Source organism: Colletotrichum scovillei (assembly GCF_011075155.1).
Source record: "Colletotrichum scovillei strain TJNH1 chromosome Unknown Contig00009, whole genome shotgun sequence".
Lineage (NCBI taxonomy): Eukaryota > Fungi > Ascomycota > Sordariomycetes > Glomerellales > Glomerellaceae > Colletotrichum > Colletotrichum scovillei.
The window spans coordinates 4299828-4312846 of NW_023336267.1; the positions used below are offsets into that span (position 1 = coordinate 4299828).

At 53.9% G+C, this 13019-nt stretch overlaps 4 protein-coding genes across 4 annotated transcripts; 2 read left to right on the plus strand and 2 right to left on the minus strand.

Moving 5' to 3' along the window:
* Positions 1 to 2660: 2660 nt before the first annotated feature.
* HER10_EVM0009765 (uncharacterized protein) lies at positions 2661 to 3294 on the plus strand (the record flags this gene model as incomplete). Its single annotated transcript, XM_035479241.1, has 3 exons — positions 2661 to 2728; positions 2800 to 2883; positions 2982 to 3294. 3 exons carry the CDS (start codon positions 2661 to 2663, stop codon positions 3292 to 3294), a joined length of 465 nt encoding a protein of 154 aa, XP_035329900.1.
* A 952-nt stretch (positions 3295 to 4246) lies between these two features.
* On the minus strand, positions 4247 to 5787 carry HER10_EVM0002251 (eukaryotic aspartyl protease; the record flags this gene model as incomplete). Its single annotated transcript, XM_035471971.1, has 4 exons — positions 4247 to 5073; positions 5134 to 5258; positions 5317 to 5428; positions 5526 to 5787. 4 exons carry the CDS (start codon positions 5785 to 5787, stop codon positions 4247 to 4249), a joined length of 1326 nt encoding a protein of 441 aa, XP_035328965.1.
* Positions 5788 to 7485: 1698 nt separating this feature from the next.
* HER10_EVM0006347 (uncharacterized protein) lies at positions 7486 to 10907 on the minus strand. Its single transcript, XM_035475934.1, has one exon. The coding sequence runs from the start codon at positions 10632 to 10634 to the stop codon at positions 7524 to 7526; it is 3111 nt and encodes a 1036-aa protein (XP_035329463.1). The 5' UTR covers positions 10635 to 10907; the 3' UTR covers positions 7486 to 7523.
* Positions 10908 to 11771: 864 nt separating this feature from the next.
* Positions 11772 to 12871, plus strand: HER10_EVM0007717 (short chain dehydrogenase). Its single transcript, XM_035477263.1, has 2 exons — positions 11772 to 11961; positions 12013 to 12871. The coding sequence occupies exons 1-2, from the start codon at positions 11900 to 11902 to the stop codon at positions 12737 to 12739; spliced, it is 789 nt and encodes a 262-aa protein (XP_035329644.1). The 5' UTR covers positions 11772 to 11899; the 3' UTR covers positions 12740 to 12871.
* The last annotated feature ends 148 nt before the right edge of the window (positions 12872 to 13019 follow it).

Consider the following 13019-nt stretch of genomic DNA (forward strand, 5'->3'; position numbering starts at 1 on the left):
ACTTTGAAGTTGGAGTGTAGACCCAAGAAGCTTGTCAATTTGCCGGCATGAAGGGGGAGAAGTGGTAGGATGGGGATTAAAGGCATGTTTTAAGGTATGGTATGTTGGTGGGATGAAATGGACGGCAGCCACGGCAGGCCAAGGTCCTTACTCCGTAGTACTTGGTAAATTAGCTGTCAAGACTCAGACGACTTCGCGGAGAAGGGAAGGAGCGCAAGGAACCTTGGTTCGTGATGTCCATTCCGGCCATTAGTTGGTAGGTGCACTAATGCCGCATAGGCATTCACTGTGTACGGAGCACCTAAGGTAAGTAGGTACTGGTAAGGTGCGAAGCAGTTACCGAGAGTCGTTTAGTAGGTACCATGAGCACCTTCCTTGGCTTCCACAGGTTCCTTAGCTCGAGGTTAGGTATCCGTGAGGTAGGGAGGCGGGAAGCTATCTTGGAGAAAGTAACGGAGCAAGTGACGGAGGGGCCTAGAGCAAATGACCTTGCCTTGTTGGTCATAGTGACAGATGGTGAAAGTGGGATTTCCAGGGTCGTGGAGAGCTGCACATGGAAGGCGCTCAAGACTTAAGCCTCCAAGGAAGGAAGGAAGGAAGGAAGTTGGCTCCCACCTGGATGCCGATGCCGTCAGGTACGGATACCGTGCCTTTGTCGTCCACCTTAATTAGTGGCCGGGGTGGGCGGATGGATGGATGGATGGATGCAGGCCAGCTGCAGGTGCATAGGTTCTCCGAAGACAAGGGATGAATAGATAGGTACTCTGCAGTATGCATGGTGGTGTCGGATACCCTCACCATCAAGATAGAATATGCCCATCTTTTCTTGCTCCCATGTGGCAAGTGCTCTATGTACTAGCGTTCTTTTACTTTGAGATCCCTTCAAATCCAGGCAGGACATCGAGTATGGACAGTATTCGCCAAACCAGGTCTCGAGGTGTATTTCGAGGTCAGTGTTCGCAAGAGTTCAGCCATTGACGAGGCTGCTACATGGTCTCAAACATGCCCCCTCCACTTCATGCTTTGCAACCATCTGGCTTTCTCGGGGGTCGCCTGTCAAGCCTGTTCCCAACTTTGCCGCTGGCCAGGCGTGGGCAAGCAAGCATCAAGAGAGGAGCTGAGGTGTCAGGAGCCTGGTTTATGCACTTCCATGCAACTTGCAGTGCGTGTATCCGTACGGAGCACTGCGTGCCTTACTACGTAGAGGGTGAGAGCGTAAGGTAGGTGCTCTTTTAGATTTGGATCGCCTGTCCCGGTCGGGTCGCATGAACACTGCTTCTGCGCCCAATTGACTGGGTCTCGAGACCATTCCCTTTGCAGCTGATTACAGATGGCAACCTGGTAATTGCACGCTCCACCATGGGACATAGGACCCAAAAAGACAGCAGGAGCAGATGCAGGACTCGAGGTACCTGATTTCCTGATGCGAGACTGCGGAGCCCCCGACGTACCTATTGTCTTTCCAACCTCCGGATTGACTCCGTCCACTTACCTTGGGGCAATCGCAACCCGCTTGCCTCCTTCCTCTAGATGCAATTCAACCACACTGGTCTCTCATTCTCGAGGTGAGGTATTTGTACAGAGAGAGATACCTTTCTCAAGTGTCATCATCTCAGAAAGTCTCGTTAGATTCTGAGATATGTGAGGTAAAAGGAAGGTACTTGCAATAACACCAAAGGTACGGAGCACCTCAACATGATATGGCGAGCTGTCATTGCCCTCCCTCATCGCGCCTTCTCATGAACCTGCAGCAGATATAATTGGTAATTATCCGGTACACCGTCTCCAGGCCCCTCCCTCCTTACTGTGTCCGCATGTGTGTGTGTGCCGCCCGTACCTGGCCCCTTCCCCTTCCCGGCCTGTGATCTCCATGTGTGCCAACCAAAAATGATGCGCACCACCAGATGATGGCCCTGATGTCAGGCACCACACCCGCCCTGTCTTACATCTTCGTTCTGACTTCTCTCCTGCTCAGTCCTCCCCTCCTTATTCCCACCTTGCACTGTCTTGATCTGACCCCATCTGAATGGACCGTGACCAAACCAGGTTTGCCCACATCCGCCTGTCTCGCCTCTCCTCTTGTTGCTTCCCTCAACCTTACAAAGTCCAAGTCCATCCCGCATCCAAAAGCCTCCGCCGTTCCTGTCCCGACTTGACTTCCTTGTTCCTCCTCCCCTTCCAAGTTCCCGCCTCCACCTCTCCCACCATCTCCGATCCCCTTTTCCCTGCCGCTTGCAGACAAGACAACCACAGACGAAACAAATACTCGCCCACCTCCCTTCAGCTCTGCTCTCAGGTCCTTCTCTCCGGCGCATCAAAGATACCCCTCTCTGCCTGTGCCTTGCTCCATCCATCTTTCGCGACAAGACCACCAACGCACTTGTTCGACATCTTCCATCTTGCTTCTAGAGCATTGCATAGCCAACTCGCTTTACCGCCTCTTATCCACCATACATTACTACCCGCTTGCTTGGATTACCACATCGGTGTGACAAGCACCCTGTCGACACTGTCAACCACTAACCGCTGATCATCCTCCCTTTTTGGTCGACCACGAACCCAACCGTCTCCAGTCCCTGATTGCGAGTCCTCTTTTCTCCCACTCGCAACCTCACAATCTCAACTCCTCTGCCTATCCGAAGCTCCTTCCTACACACGAAATGGCGCACAACATGACCGACGCTGAGCTCGACCTCGACTGGCAGCCCAATGGCCGCCGCCCTCAATCGTGCGTTCCAATGGCCCGCCTCAATTAACCAAAAACCTTGCGAGATGCGTTGCTGACCCGCAGTCGCGCAGTACCATTGCTCGTTCCTTCTCCCAGGAGCTTGCCGACATCTTCCGCCTCGACGAACCCGTCACAGACGAGAAGCTTGACCAACGGTATGTAGAGCCGCATCACCCATAATCATGTTTCACCTTACGGCATGCAGCTTTACACCAAAAGGAGTAAAGTCAGAAAACTAAGAGAATCGTTACAGAAAGCAGAATGTCCAGAGCCAGACAAGCGAGCTTGAAGCTCTCGAGCGTCGCATCCGCGAGATGGAGGAGCGGTTGAAGAACAACAACGTCAACAAGCAAGCCGCAACACAGCCTGCTGCTGCCGCGGGAGATGCTGCACCAGCATTGTCAAAGGAAGCCCAAGAGAAGGCCAGGTCACGACCAGGTACGGCGCGCCAGAACCAGCCTCATGCCCCGTCTTCGGCGAACATGCCGCCCACGCCTACTGCCAGCGAAGGTGAATACGAATTTGTCGGCAAGGATGACCTTGACGACCACCCACCCCGACACTAGATCGCTGCATGTTTCCCACACAACCCATACAAATACCCATGATACCACGTCCCGCCCAATTCTGCTCTTTCTTCCAACACCACCGCCTCTACCGAGCAAATCACCAGTCAAATATGTAATTGAGATTTCGAAATGCTGACTGTTGCTTCTTTTTGCTCACTCAGACGGCGACCGCGACCAGGCATGAGGGAAGACTTGCCCTTTTAGATTGCACAACCAGACTACTTGCACCGACTCGAGCTCATTCTCGCATATACCCGCACTCCTCGATTTAGAGCCTTCACCAAGCTACAGTGGCAATGTTGCACTTTCGGCTTGAGCATGACTGAAAAGGGTTTTTACCTTTGGCATATACCCATGCCGGCTACCACAACCCGTGACGGGGCGTCGCTCGCTACATTTCCCAGAGCGCTTCCTAGATTCGGAAGCATGAATTCTTCAGCACCCCGATATGTTTTTGCAGTTGGCTTTTCTTCTCTTGCGAGCCTGAGTGGTTCCGCATTTTTCACCAAGTTTATGGAGCTTGAGCATGCCTGAGCGGACCATCCAAGATGGATCGACTGCCTCTGGTCATTGATGGCACGTCCCTGAGAGAAGAGGGACATCTGTATATACCAGACGAAGAAGTGGGAAATTCACTCTAAATTGCCTCAATCGTTTGGGATGCACAGTGAGCATTTTCCAAGGCTGCCTATTCACAGTATCCTCGGGTTTATGGATTACACGATCAGCTTCACCGTGTGCAAATTCCGAATTCTTACAAGAGTCGTGCATCTACGCGCACGCGGCATCTCATTTTTGCGGTTCCCTTGTGGCCAGAGCTGTGCACGCGAACGGATAAACTGATTATTCTAGCTAGGCGACACCTTTAGGAACTCTACGAACGCCACTTGGATGACATATTGGACTCTCTTCCGACCCTGGCTAACGATGTAGCGTTTACCTCGAACTCCTATGATTGACAGGCTGTCGTCGTCGCGCAAACATCATACGAGCTCTTTTGTCCAAAGCTGACAAAGGTTCCTGAAGCTCCATAATTCAGTTGGACGAACATGCTCTTGAGGGCCACGCCTCCAAAGATGGAACGATCAGTTTCACTCTTCTGGATCCCACCAAAGCACATCTCGGAGCTCCCGGGCGCAGGGCCAAGATTGATAGACTCCTTGAGAATCGTGCCCACGTAGTCACCTGCCGTAAGGAAGAGCATGTCAGGAATGCTTGCGGCCGAAGCGCACGGGAACACCCAGGCCTTCAGCTTTGGGTCGTGAGCCGAGTCGGGGATGCCGGCGTAGTAACTGGCAACCATGTCGCCAGGAAGGAGCACAAAACTACTTCCAGTATCGATGGTAGCAATGGTACGCTTCTTGAACACGTTCCACTGCTTGCTGTCCATGACGCTCGTCCGTGTTCCCTTGAGTTCGAAGCTCCAGTGCTCGTCGTCGTCCACGGGCGGCTCGTTAGTCTCCACTGTGCCCAAGGCATATCCAAAGGAGAAGAAGCCTTTGTTCGAATTGGCTCGGATGTCGATACCGATCCATTCGTAATGCAGCGCCGGCTTGAGACGATCGAGCATGGACGGCATGCTAGGCTTGACAGATGAGGGCTTACTCTTGGCGAGACCCATGATACCGCTGATCTTGGGTTCGATGGCCCACCGTAGAGCGACGTTGACGGCGGATTGAATTGTTGCGTTGGCGATGGTGAAGTGGTTGTTGTCCGTCACCAGGCCGAATCCAACGGTGTCGAGGTACACCTTGCCCGAGCTGGTGGACTTGTCGACTGTAGTGGTTGCGTGTTAGTTGGGATCTCTTGGTGGGGAGGGATGAAGGGAGAGCGCACTGTACGATGACTGCCAAGATGCGCCAGGGACCTCTTGACTAGACGCCGACTTTGCGGGGTCGTAGAGCGCGGGCTTGCCATTCACGGCTTCGTCGCCGAATTCGGTGTCGGTGGTCATCAGCCAGCTGTTTCATCGTGTAAGTTGGGGGATTTCCAATAGTTCGAGGGACGGAAGGGACTGACAAGTCGGACGATGCTGTGTCGATGATGACGGGCATCTTCTGCATCGCCGACCCGACGAAGACGTCTGTCAGCCAGTAAAAGTCATTGCTGCTCTTTGCGGCAACGACGGCGGCTAGATGTGGACAGTCAGCATTGTACCTCCAGTGCGTTTCCGACTTCGAGGGATAGAAAGGAGAGAAAGGGGGAGGACGATGAAAGGGGCAACTTACATTCGTATCCTTCGCGCGGGGTCAACTTGTTGTGGTTGGCGAGGGACTCCGGAACGGGCATGTCCCACCGTTCGTAGGCGGCTGCGAGGGCGGCCGGGCCGTCGAGGATGAAATCCGGGTTCGATCGGGCGGAGACCGTGAGCGTGCTGGTGCTACGGCGTTGGAGGTCCGGTAGCTCGGCGTGCTGCTGTTGTTGAGGACCGGTCGGGACGGCGAGTGCCAATGTCGACCAAAGCAGCGGGAGGGCGAGGGAAGGGATCATCGTTGCGCGTTGTCAGATGTTTGGCGGGTGTTGAATTCAGAGTTTGAAGACCTTTGATCTGGATGAGGATGCCAGAGATGTTCTCTTTCGGAAACGGTGGAGAGGAATATTGTCCTTCTATATATACAATCCTATCTTTGGATGCATCTAGCTTTGCTTTTACGAATGTTTGATTCTATTTCTTGTCGACAAGGCAATATGTTTGTTTCGTACCGAGACTTGGTGTCAGCGAAACTATTGACGACGTCGCAACACGATGCTGTTTGTTGTTTCTTTCTCAGTCTCTCCAACTCTCTCGCGTACTTCCCTTTGCCTCTCACCTGGCCCCCTTTGTTGCCTGACTTCTACCGTTCCTTACATGAGAGTGCAACATGTGTCACTCCGCGGATCTTGGGGGCGGCGGCCGGGGACAAGAAAAAAGCCGGGTTGTGCGGATACCCGTCTTTAGCTTTTTTTGATTGCCTTGGAGAACGAGGAAGAAGCACAAGATGGCGAGAGGAGGAAGAGAAAGTCGAAGAATAGGAATGGCCGGAAGGGAAGCCGACGGGTTGATGTTACCGAGTTTTTGGTCATGGGGTTTCCATTCTCTGTGTATTTGGACCTTTTGCCAGTATCCCCTCCAGTTTCTCCCTTACATCCTCATCGTGTCCATGGTGACTCAAATGAGAGATTGTGATGGGCAGTTTGGAGTGAGACTTCATCACAAGGGGCGCGGGGGTCTCGCCTTACACCGGTGTACACCGAACGTCGAAGGTGAGAGGGCAAACAGCAGACTTATGGCTTCGCCACGATGTATTCGTGGTGATGATGATGACGGACTGCGATGACGAGACCTATAAGGAAAAAGGAGCTAGCCACACGAGAGGTGTAATGTACAACAAGTCGTAGCCTTGGCCACGTAGAAATATTCTTTTTACAAGGAAGGCAACGTCCGAGGATTGCGCCGGATCGCGTGAGGCTGGCGGAATCACATCCGGGAGCCACATCTCTTCTTCCCCGGAGCGATACAAGATCATAAAGAAGGCTGAATATGGTCCATGTGACTTTTGGACTTTTCGGCGAGATGTTGGGTAATACGGGATCGATTTATGCGCTCTGCCGACGGCAAAGTGGGCGATGCTGGTCGTGTTACCGTTGCTTCTCTCGCGGTTTTGTAATTGTTTACTCGTCCGCTGTCGTAGTAACAAGTTTGTGACGACCTTCTGATCATGAGATTGCCAACGTGAAGCACTCGGGGAATGAGGCCGACGGTGGCAAGATGAGGTGGCGGTGCTATCCTCTGTAGAACGTTTGATGATGTTGAAAAGATTGATGAACTGGCTCACCGTTACCGATGATGATTCGTGATTGCGCAAGAACCCTGCGCTTCAATGGCCGTGTTTGCTTTGCTCGTGGCCTTCTGTCCTCGGGTACTCAGTTGCCTGACTCGACTCTCATGTGGCACGATTGAAGGGTTCCTGCTGCTGTTGCTAGACATGTGAACATCGGGACCCGTCAAGATCGAGGCTTGAGGTCGCAGTTCATAGTTGAAGCGGAATTGACGTTCACGACGTTGTCCGCCTCGCTGTCACTCAGTCTGCACTAAGAATCAGTCACGATCCGAAAGGCAAATTGGCAGTCGTCTTAATTTGTCTGTAATTTCATTTCATCTGTAGAAACGCCTAGGTATGGTATGCGCAAAAAAACTTCAAAGCCCATCTTCTGTCTCCCCCAATCTACAGTCCATCCAAGTGTCTCTAAAGCTCGTCGTGCTCCAGCGCATCCTCCTGCTCCTTGGCAGCGGCCTGCTGGGCCTGCTGAGACTGATCAAACTTCTTGAGGATCTCCTCAATCTCCGCCTCGCTGGGCGTCTCACCATCGCTGCCGCCGAACTGAACGTAGCTTCCGCCACCGGGAAGCTCAACGGTCCGGCCAGCGGGGGCTTCACCGGCGGTTGAGCTCTTGGAGGGAATGGTGGTAGTAGACTTCTTGCCGTCCTCGGGAGAGGCAGTTGCTGAGGTCGAGGCGGTGGCGGTGGACTTTGTCTTCTTAGCCGCCTTGGCAGCCTTGCTTGCCTTCTTGGTCTTGCCCTCCATGTTCTTGACGCCCTTCATCGCCAAGTCCATGCCGGCCTTGTCGAGCTTGTCACGCTTGGCCTGGAGATCCTTGACGAGGAGGACGGGGTCCGCAGTTGCGGCAAGGGCGTCCTGCTTCTTCTCCATCTCATTGAGCCACTTGTTGGTGGTCTCGTAGACGTCCTCGACGACTTCGATGTCCTCACGCTTGTACAGGGGCGGGACGGGGCCCTTCTCCTTCACGACATCCTCCATCGTGCGCTCCTTTCCGGTGGAGTCCTCGTCCTCGAGACCGTCAAAGTCGCCAGACGGAGTTGCTGAAGGGGTCTCGGTAGAGGTGCTAGAAGAAGACTCGGTGGCCGCTGAGGCGTGCCACTCATCGTACTCATCAATCTGCTTCCTGATTGTGCCGACAAAAGTCTGGGTGGAGTTGAGGGCTTCCTTGAGAGCCTTGATGAGCTCAGGACGCTTCTCGGACTCTTCGCTTCTCTTCTGGATCTTAGTGACGGGGTCGTTGAGCTCCTTGTACTTCTTCTTGAGCTCATCGCGGGACGCGTCGGCGCCCTCCTCGTACAGCCAGTCACTTGCCTCGCTGTTCTTCTTCTCCAAAGTGGCACGCTCCTCGGCGGTAGAGGCTGCGATGAAGGAGTCGCTCTCGAGGAGATCGCGGACCTTGTAGGTGAAACCCTCGAGCTGGTTGAGAGCCTCCTCTCTCAGGCGGCGGGCCTTGTCTGAAGCCTCAAAGGCCTTGAGGCGGTCCTTGGACTTGACAAGCTCCTCACGGGAAAGCTCAGGCAGACCGGCCTTCTCAAGGGTGAATTCGACGTTGATGGTGACGAGCTCCTTCTTCTTGGGGGCGGGCTCCTTGCCATCAGCCGCCGCGTCACTGGGAACGGGCGACGAGGAGGCGGTGGTAGACTCAGTCTTGGTCGAGGCGGTAGTGGAGGACTCAGATTCCGTGGTTGAAGACTCTTCGTCCTCCTCTCCATCAAGAGGCTTCTGGTCTCCCTTCTTGTTGCCAAAGCCGAAAAGGTTCTTGACGCCATCGACAAAGCCCTCCTTTTCGGGGGCCTCGGCCTCGCACTCAACGGTAGCCTTGGTAACCTCAACCTCGCCGCTCTCACTGCTCAGCTTGACGCCGACCTTGAAGTGAATGTCACTGTCAACGCAGGAGTACTTCTCCTTCAGCTCCGCGACGGAGGCGGTGAGGTTCTTGGTAGAGAAGACCTTGGTATCCTTCTCGGCAGACTCGATCTGCTGATAGAAAGTGACATCAAAGTCCTCGTGGTTGGTGAAGGTGACGTCCTTGGGGACACCACCCTGAGGGGAGACGGCAGACCACAGGCGCTGGTGCTGGAGCTTGTTCTTGTTGTTGGTCCACTTCATGCCAGAGGCGTAGTTGGCGCCCTCGGAGATGCGAATCTCCTTGACACGGAAGCTGGGGCTCAACTCGGCAGCGCGGAAACCGGCACCGAATACGGCGGCCTCGTCAGAGTTGACGTTGCTGCGAAGCTTCTCGGCGGAACCGACGATTAGCTCCAGCTGCTTCTGAACAAAGGGTGTTCGGGAGGCGCCGCCGTGGAGAATGACAGAGGTCAGGTCAGAGAGCTCAAGCTGGGCAGTCTTCAGAGCTCCCAGAAGAACGGCGTCAACACGCGCGGCGTGGGTCTCGGCCATCTTCTCGAAATCGGGGCGGGTGAGCTTGTACTTAAAATCGACATCCTCGTAGAGCCCCTCGAAGCTTGCGCCGGCCTGCTGGTTGGCGCTGAGGACATGGCGCAAACGCTCCGCCTCCTTGGTGAGCTTCGCGATCGCGCGGCCATGGGCCTTGACCTTCTCGGCATCGGCAGAGATCTTCTTTCCACCCTTGGACTCGACAAATTGGGCGACCATGTCGTCGACAATGAGGTAGTTGAGTGCGTCACCGCCCAGAGTCCTGTCCCAGCCAGTGCCGATGACCGAAACCTCCTGGATGGTCTTGTTGAACTTGCCAACGTCCTTGACCGTACGGCCCTGGAACTTCATAACAGTGGCCTTGGCGGAACCGGCACCCATGTCGAAGACCAGGTGGTACTCAGGCTTGCCTCCCTCGTTGATGTTGGGGAACTGGCGGGAGGTGGCGTAGTTGAGACCAACAGCAAGGCCATCGCTGATGAGACTGAGGACCTTAAGGCCTGAGAGATCAGCGGCGGCTTGGATGGCGCGCTTCTCCTCGGTTGTGAAGTAAGGAGGGACCGTCAGGACCATGGATCGGACAGAGGTACCAGCTCCAGCAGCAGACTCGGCGTTCTTCTGGATGCTCTGCAGCTCCATGGCCAAGAGCTCCTCAACCAGCCATGCCTCCTCTTCCTCGGTAAAGACCTTGCTCTTGAAAGCAGCGGTTCCTCGCGCCTCGTTCTTTTCGAGCTGCAGGGCAGGGTGCCGGGCAGCGTATTCTTGGACAATCGGGTCGTCGACGGAGAGACCGAGAAGGGTCTTCAGGTTGGGGTAGACATCATGAGGAAAGCGGGCGGAGAGGGCAATGGCGTCGGAGCCGTATAGTCTCTCGGGGTAGGATCCGGACTTGGGGCCGCTCTGGAGAGGCTTGAAGGTGACGGCGGAGATTTCCTTGCGGCGCGAGTCCTTGGTCAGGACAATGTCGAGAGGAATGCCGGGCTTGACGAGGGCAGCCTTGATGTACTCGGTACCGAGATCAACACCAAGGACGGCGGATACGGCAAAAACGTGTGCGGAAAAGAAGAAGACGCAGCCAAGGACTACTGTCAATGGCGAGAATGTTCGTTGCGCCATCATGTGTGGTTTGCGCCCAATGGCGCTGTGGAGGGTCGTCTAGGCAGGTTCGTGTGGGAGTGACAGAGGTCGAAACTAACACGGATTGTTAGACAAGTCCCAGTATGAGACTTGAGACGCAGGAGTGTTGTAAATCTAGAGAGCGAGGAAAACCCAAAGACAAAAGAGGAGAAGTCAAAAAAAGAAGGAGAGTTCCTCGAGACAATGGCGACCTAGGAGCACAAATATGGACAACGGAGCGTCGTTGAATGGAGATTCGTGAAGGTGTCCTCTATTGGGTTCGGTACCATTCTCCCCCCAGACTGGGTCCAGGTCGTCCTCGGGCAGGGTACCTTCTAGTGGATTACCTGTCCTGGCGAAGAGGACAGCTGTAAGAAAAAAAAGTTGTGGCGCCTTCCCCCCAAATGCAAGGCTGACCACACGATAAGCATTCCATTGGTGCGATAAGAATAAGGACTGGGATTTGTGGCAGTTGTCCCGAGAAGAGTGGGGCTTCAGATCCACTCGGTGCTTTCAAGCCACATTAAAGGGGCCAACGCCCAGCTTCCCATCTTCAATTCTTGTTTGACCAAGCAACTCATGGACACTCTTTCGGACTGAGAATTACCTAAAGGTTACGTGGGTTATGACACCATCACAGAGCGGTCAGTCACCGCAGATCCAACGTGTACTACCGGCCTGTTTGTGGACAAGTATCCCCCAGCAGCTTATACTGTTCTTATCCCACTGCCAAAAGGACAGTCTTACATCAGAGTTGTTTGTAGGATGAGGCACTTGCACAGGAGACACTTAGCATAGTTGCTCAGATTCCATGAGGAAGATGAGACATACTACATCCGATGTGAAAGGCCCTGACAGACAGGTAGAATGCCGGGCCTCCATCTGAGTGTTTCAGTCTGGAATTACATACTAAAGTGAGAATCTGAAGTTCTATTCTCACAAAAAAGAGTTTGCATACTTGACACTTATTACGGCTAATTACTCCTACCAAACACCCTCCCCAATATCATCCGAAATCAGAAACACAATCTCTTTGAGTTCCCTTTGCCGTTCACATCATTGGAGATCGCGGGGTAATAAAGCTACAGTGGGGCAACCTATGGCGGGGTACAATCCAGCTGCCCTTGCATAACCTCCCAGCTGCAACCACACCAACCGACAAGGAACAAGAATTGCCATCAGCACATCACGGTGGAATATCTCGGGGTTTATATCCTTTAGGAGGCTCCGTCTTCAATAGACGCTCAAGTGGAGGCCAATCGGTCACCATGGCACATGTGGATAATGAAGTCAGAGGCAGACTGGCGTTGGTTACGGGTGCCTCTGGTGGGTGAGTTGAGGCGGCAACCTCCTCCAGCGAGTTCGTGCCTGACAACCTCAGAATCGGAGGAGCCTGCGCTCGAGAGCTCTTCAAAAATGGAGCGCGTCTAGCTCTGACATGTTCATCCGAGAAGACCTTGGCCAAAATCACAGACCTCGCTAATGAGCTTCGGAACTCAACGGACGACGACACTGACGTTACATGTCATGTAGTGGATATGTCTTCCGCCACGGACATCGAACAACTCTTTAAGAATATCATAGATGAACACGGCCATACCCCCGATATACTCGTATCCAACGCCGGCACAGCAGGCTTCAACAACAAAGCCAACCCCTTCCTGGAGAACATCTCCCTCGAAGAGTTCGACTTCACCATCAACATCAACCTCCGCGCCTCCTTCTTGCTGTGCAAGCTCGCTATGCCGCACATGGTCTCCCAGCGCTGGGGCCGCATCGTCTTCATGTCGTCCATCTCGGCCATTGGCGGCGGCATCAACGGCTGCCACTACGCCGCGAGCAAGGCCGGCATGACGGGCCTTATGAAGAACCTCGCGAACAAGCATGCCAAGGACGGCGTCACGCTCAACGACGTCGCGCCGGCCATGATTGGCGATACGGGTATGATTCCCGACGAGAAGCGCGTGGAGGGCACGCCTGGTGATGTGAAGAATATCCCTGTCGGACGGCTTGGGACGCCGCAGGAGTGTGCTAATGTTGTGCTGATGCTGTGTAAGACTGGGTATTTGACTGGCCAGAGCATCTTATTGAGTGGTGGGCTGAAGTGAAATCTTGACATCCTTTTTCTCTCCTATATTTCTGTGGATATTGGTTGCTTGTAGTACTATTGATACAGCTATATGGAAAGTGGCCCTGAAATATGATATCCAAGTCAACCGCGCAGCTAAGGACAAGAGGGGCATCACACTCTATGACGTTCACTACCGCCAGGAATAAAGCTCATCTCGCGCATATCTTCAAGGTGCGAAAATCATCTCTGCGATGGAAACATTCTATATCTCCACATTTTTGCGGTTTTGTGATTACTCTCCCCGAATTCGACCGTAC

What these genes read in the sequence shown, in the direction of transcription:
- HER10_EVM0007717 (XM_035477263.1), top strand. Translation starts at nt 11,900, where the DNA reads ATGGCACATGTGGATAATGAAGTCAGAGGCAGACTGGCGTTGGTTACG. An exon ending in GTTACGGGTGCCTCTGGTGG is followed by an intron (nt 11,962 to 12,012) that starts GTGAGTTGAGGC and finishes TGACAACCTCAG; the next exon opens with AATCGGAGGAGCCTGCGCTC.
- HER10_EVM0006347 (XM_035475934.1), bottom strand. Translation starts at nt 10,634, where the DNA reads ATGATGGCGCAACGAACATTCTCGCCATTGACAGTAGTCCTTGGCTGC.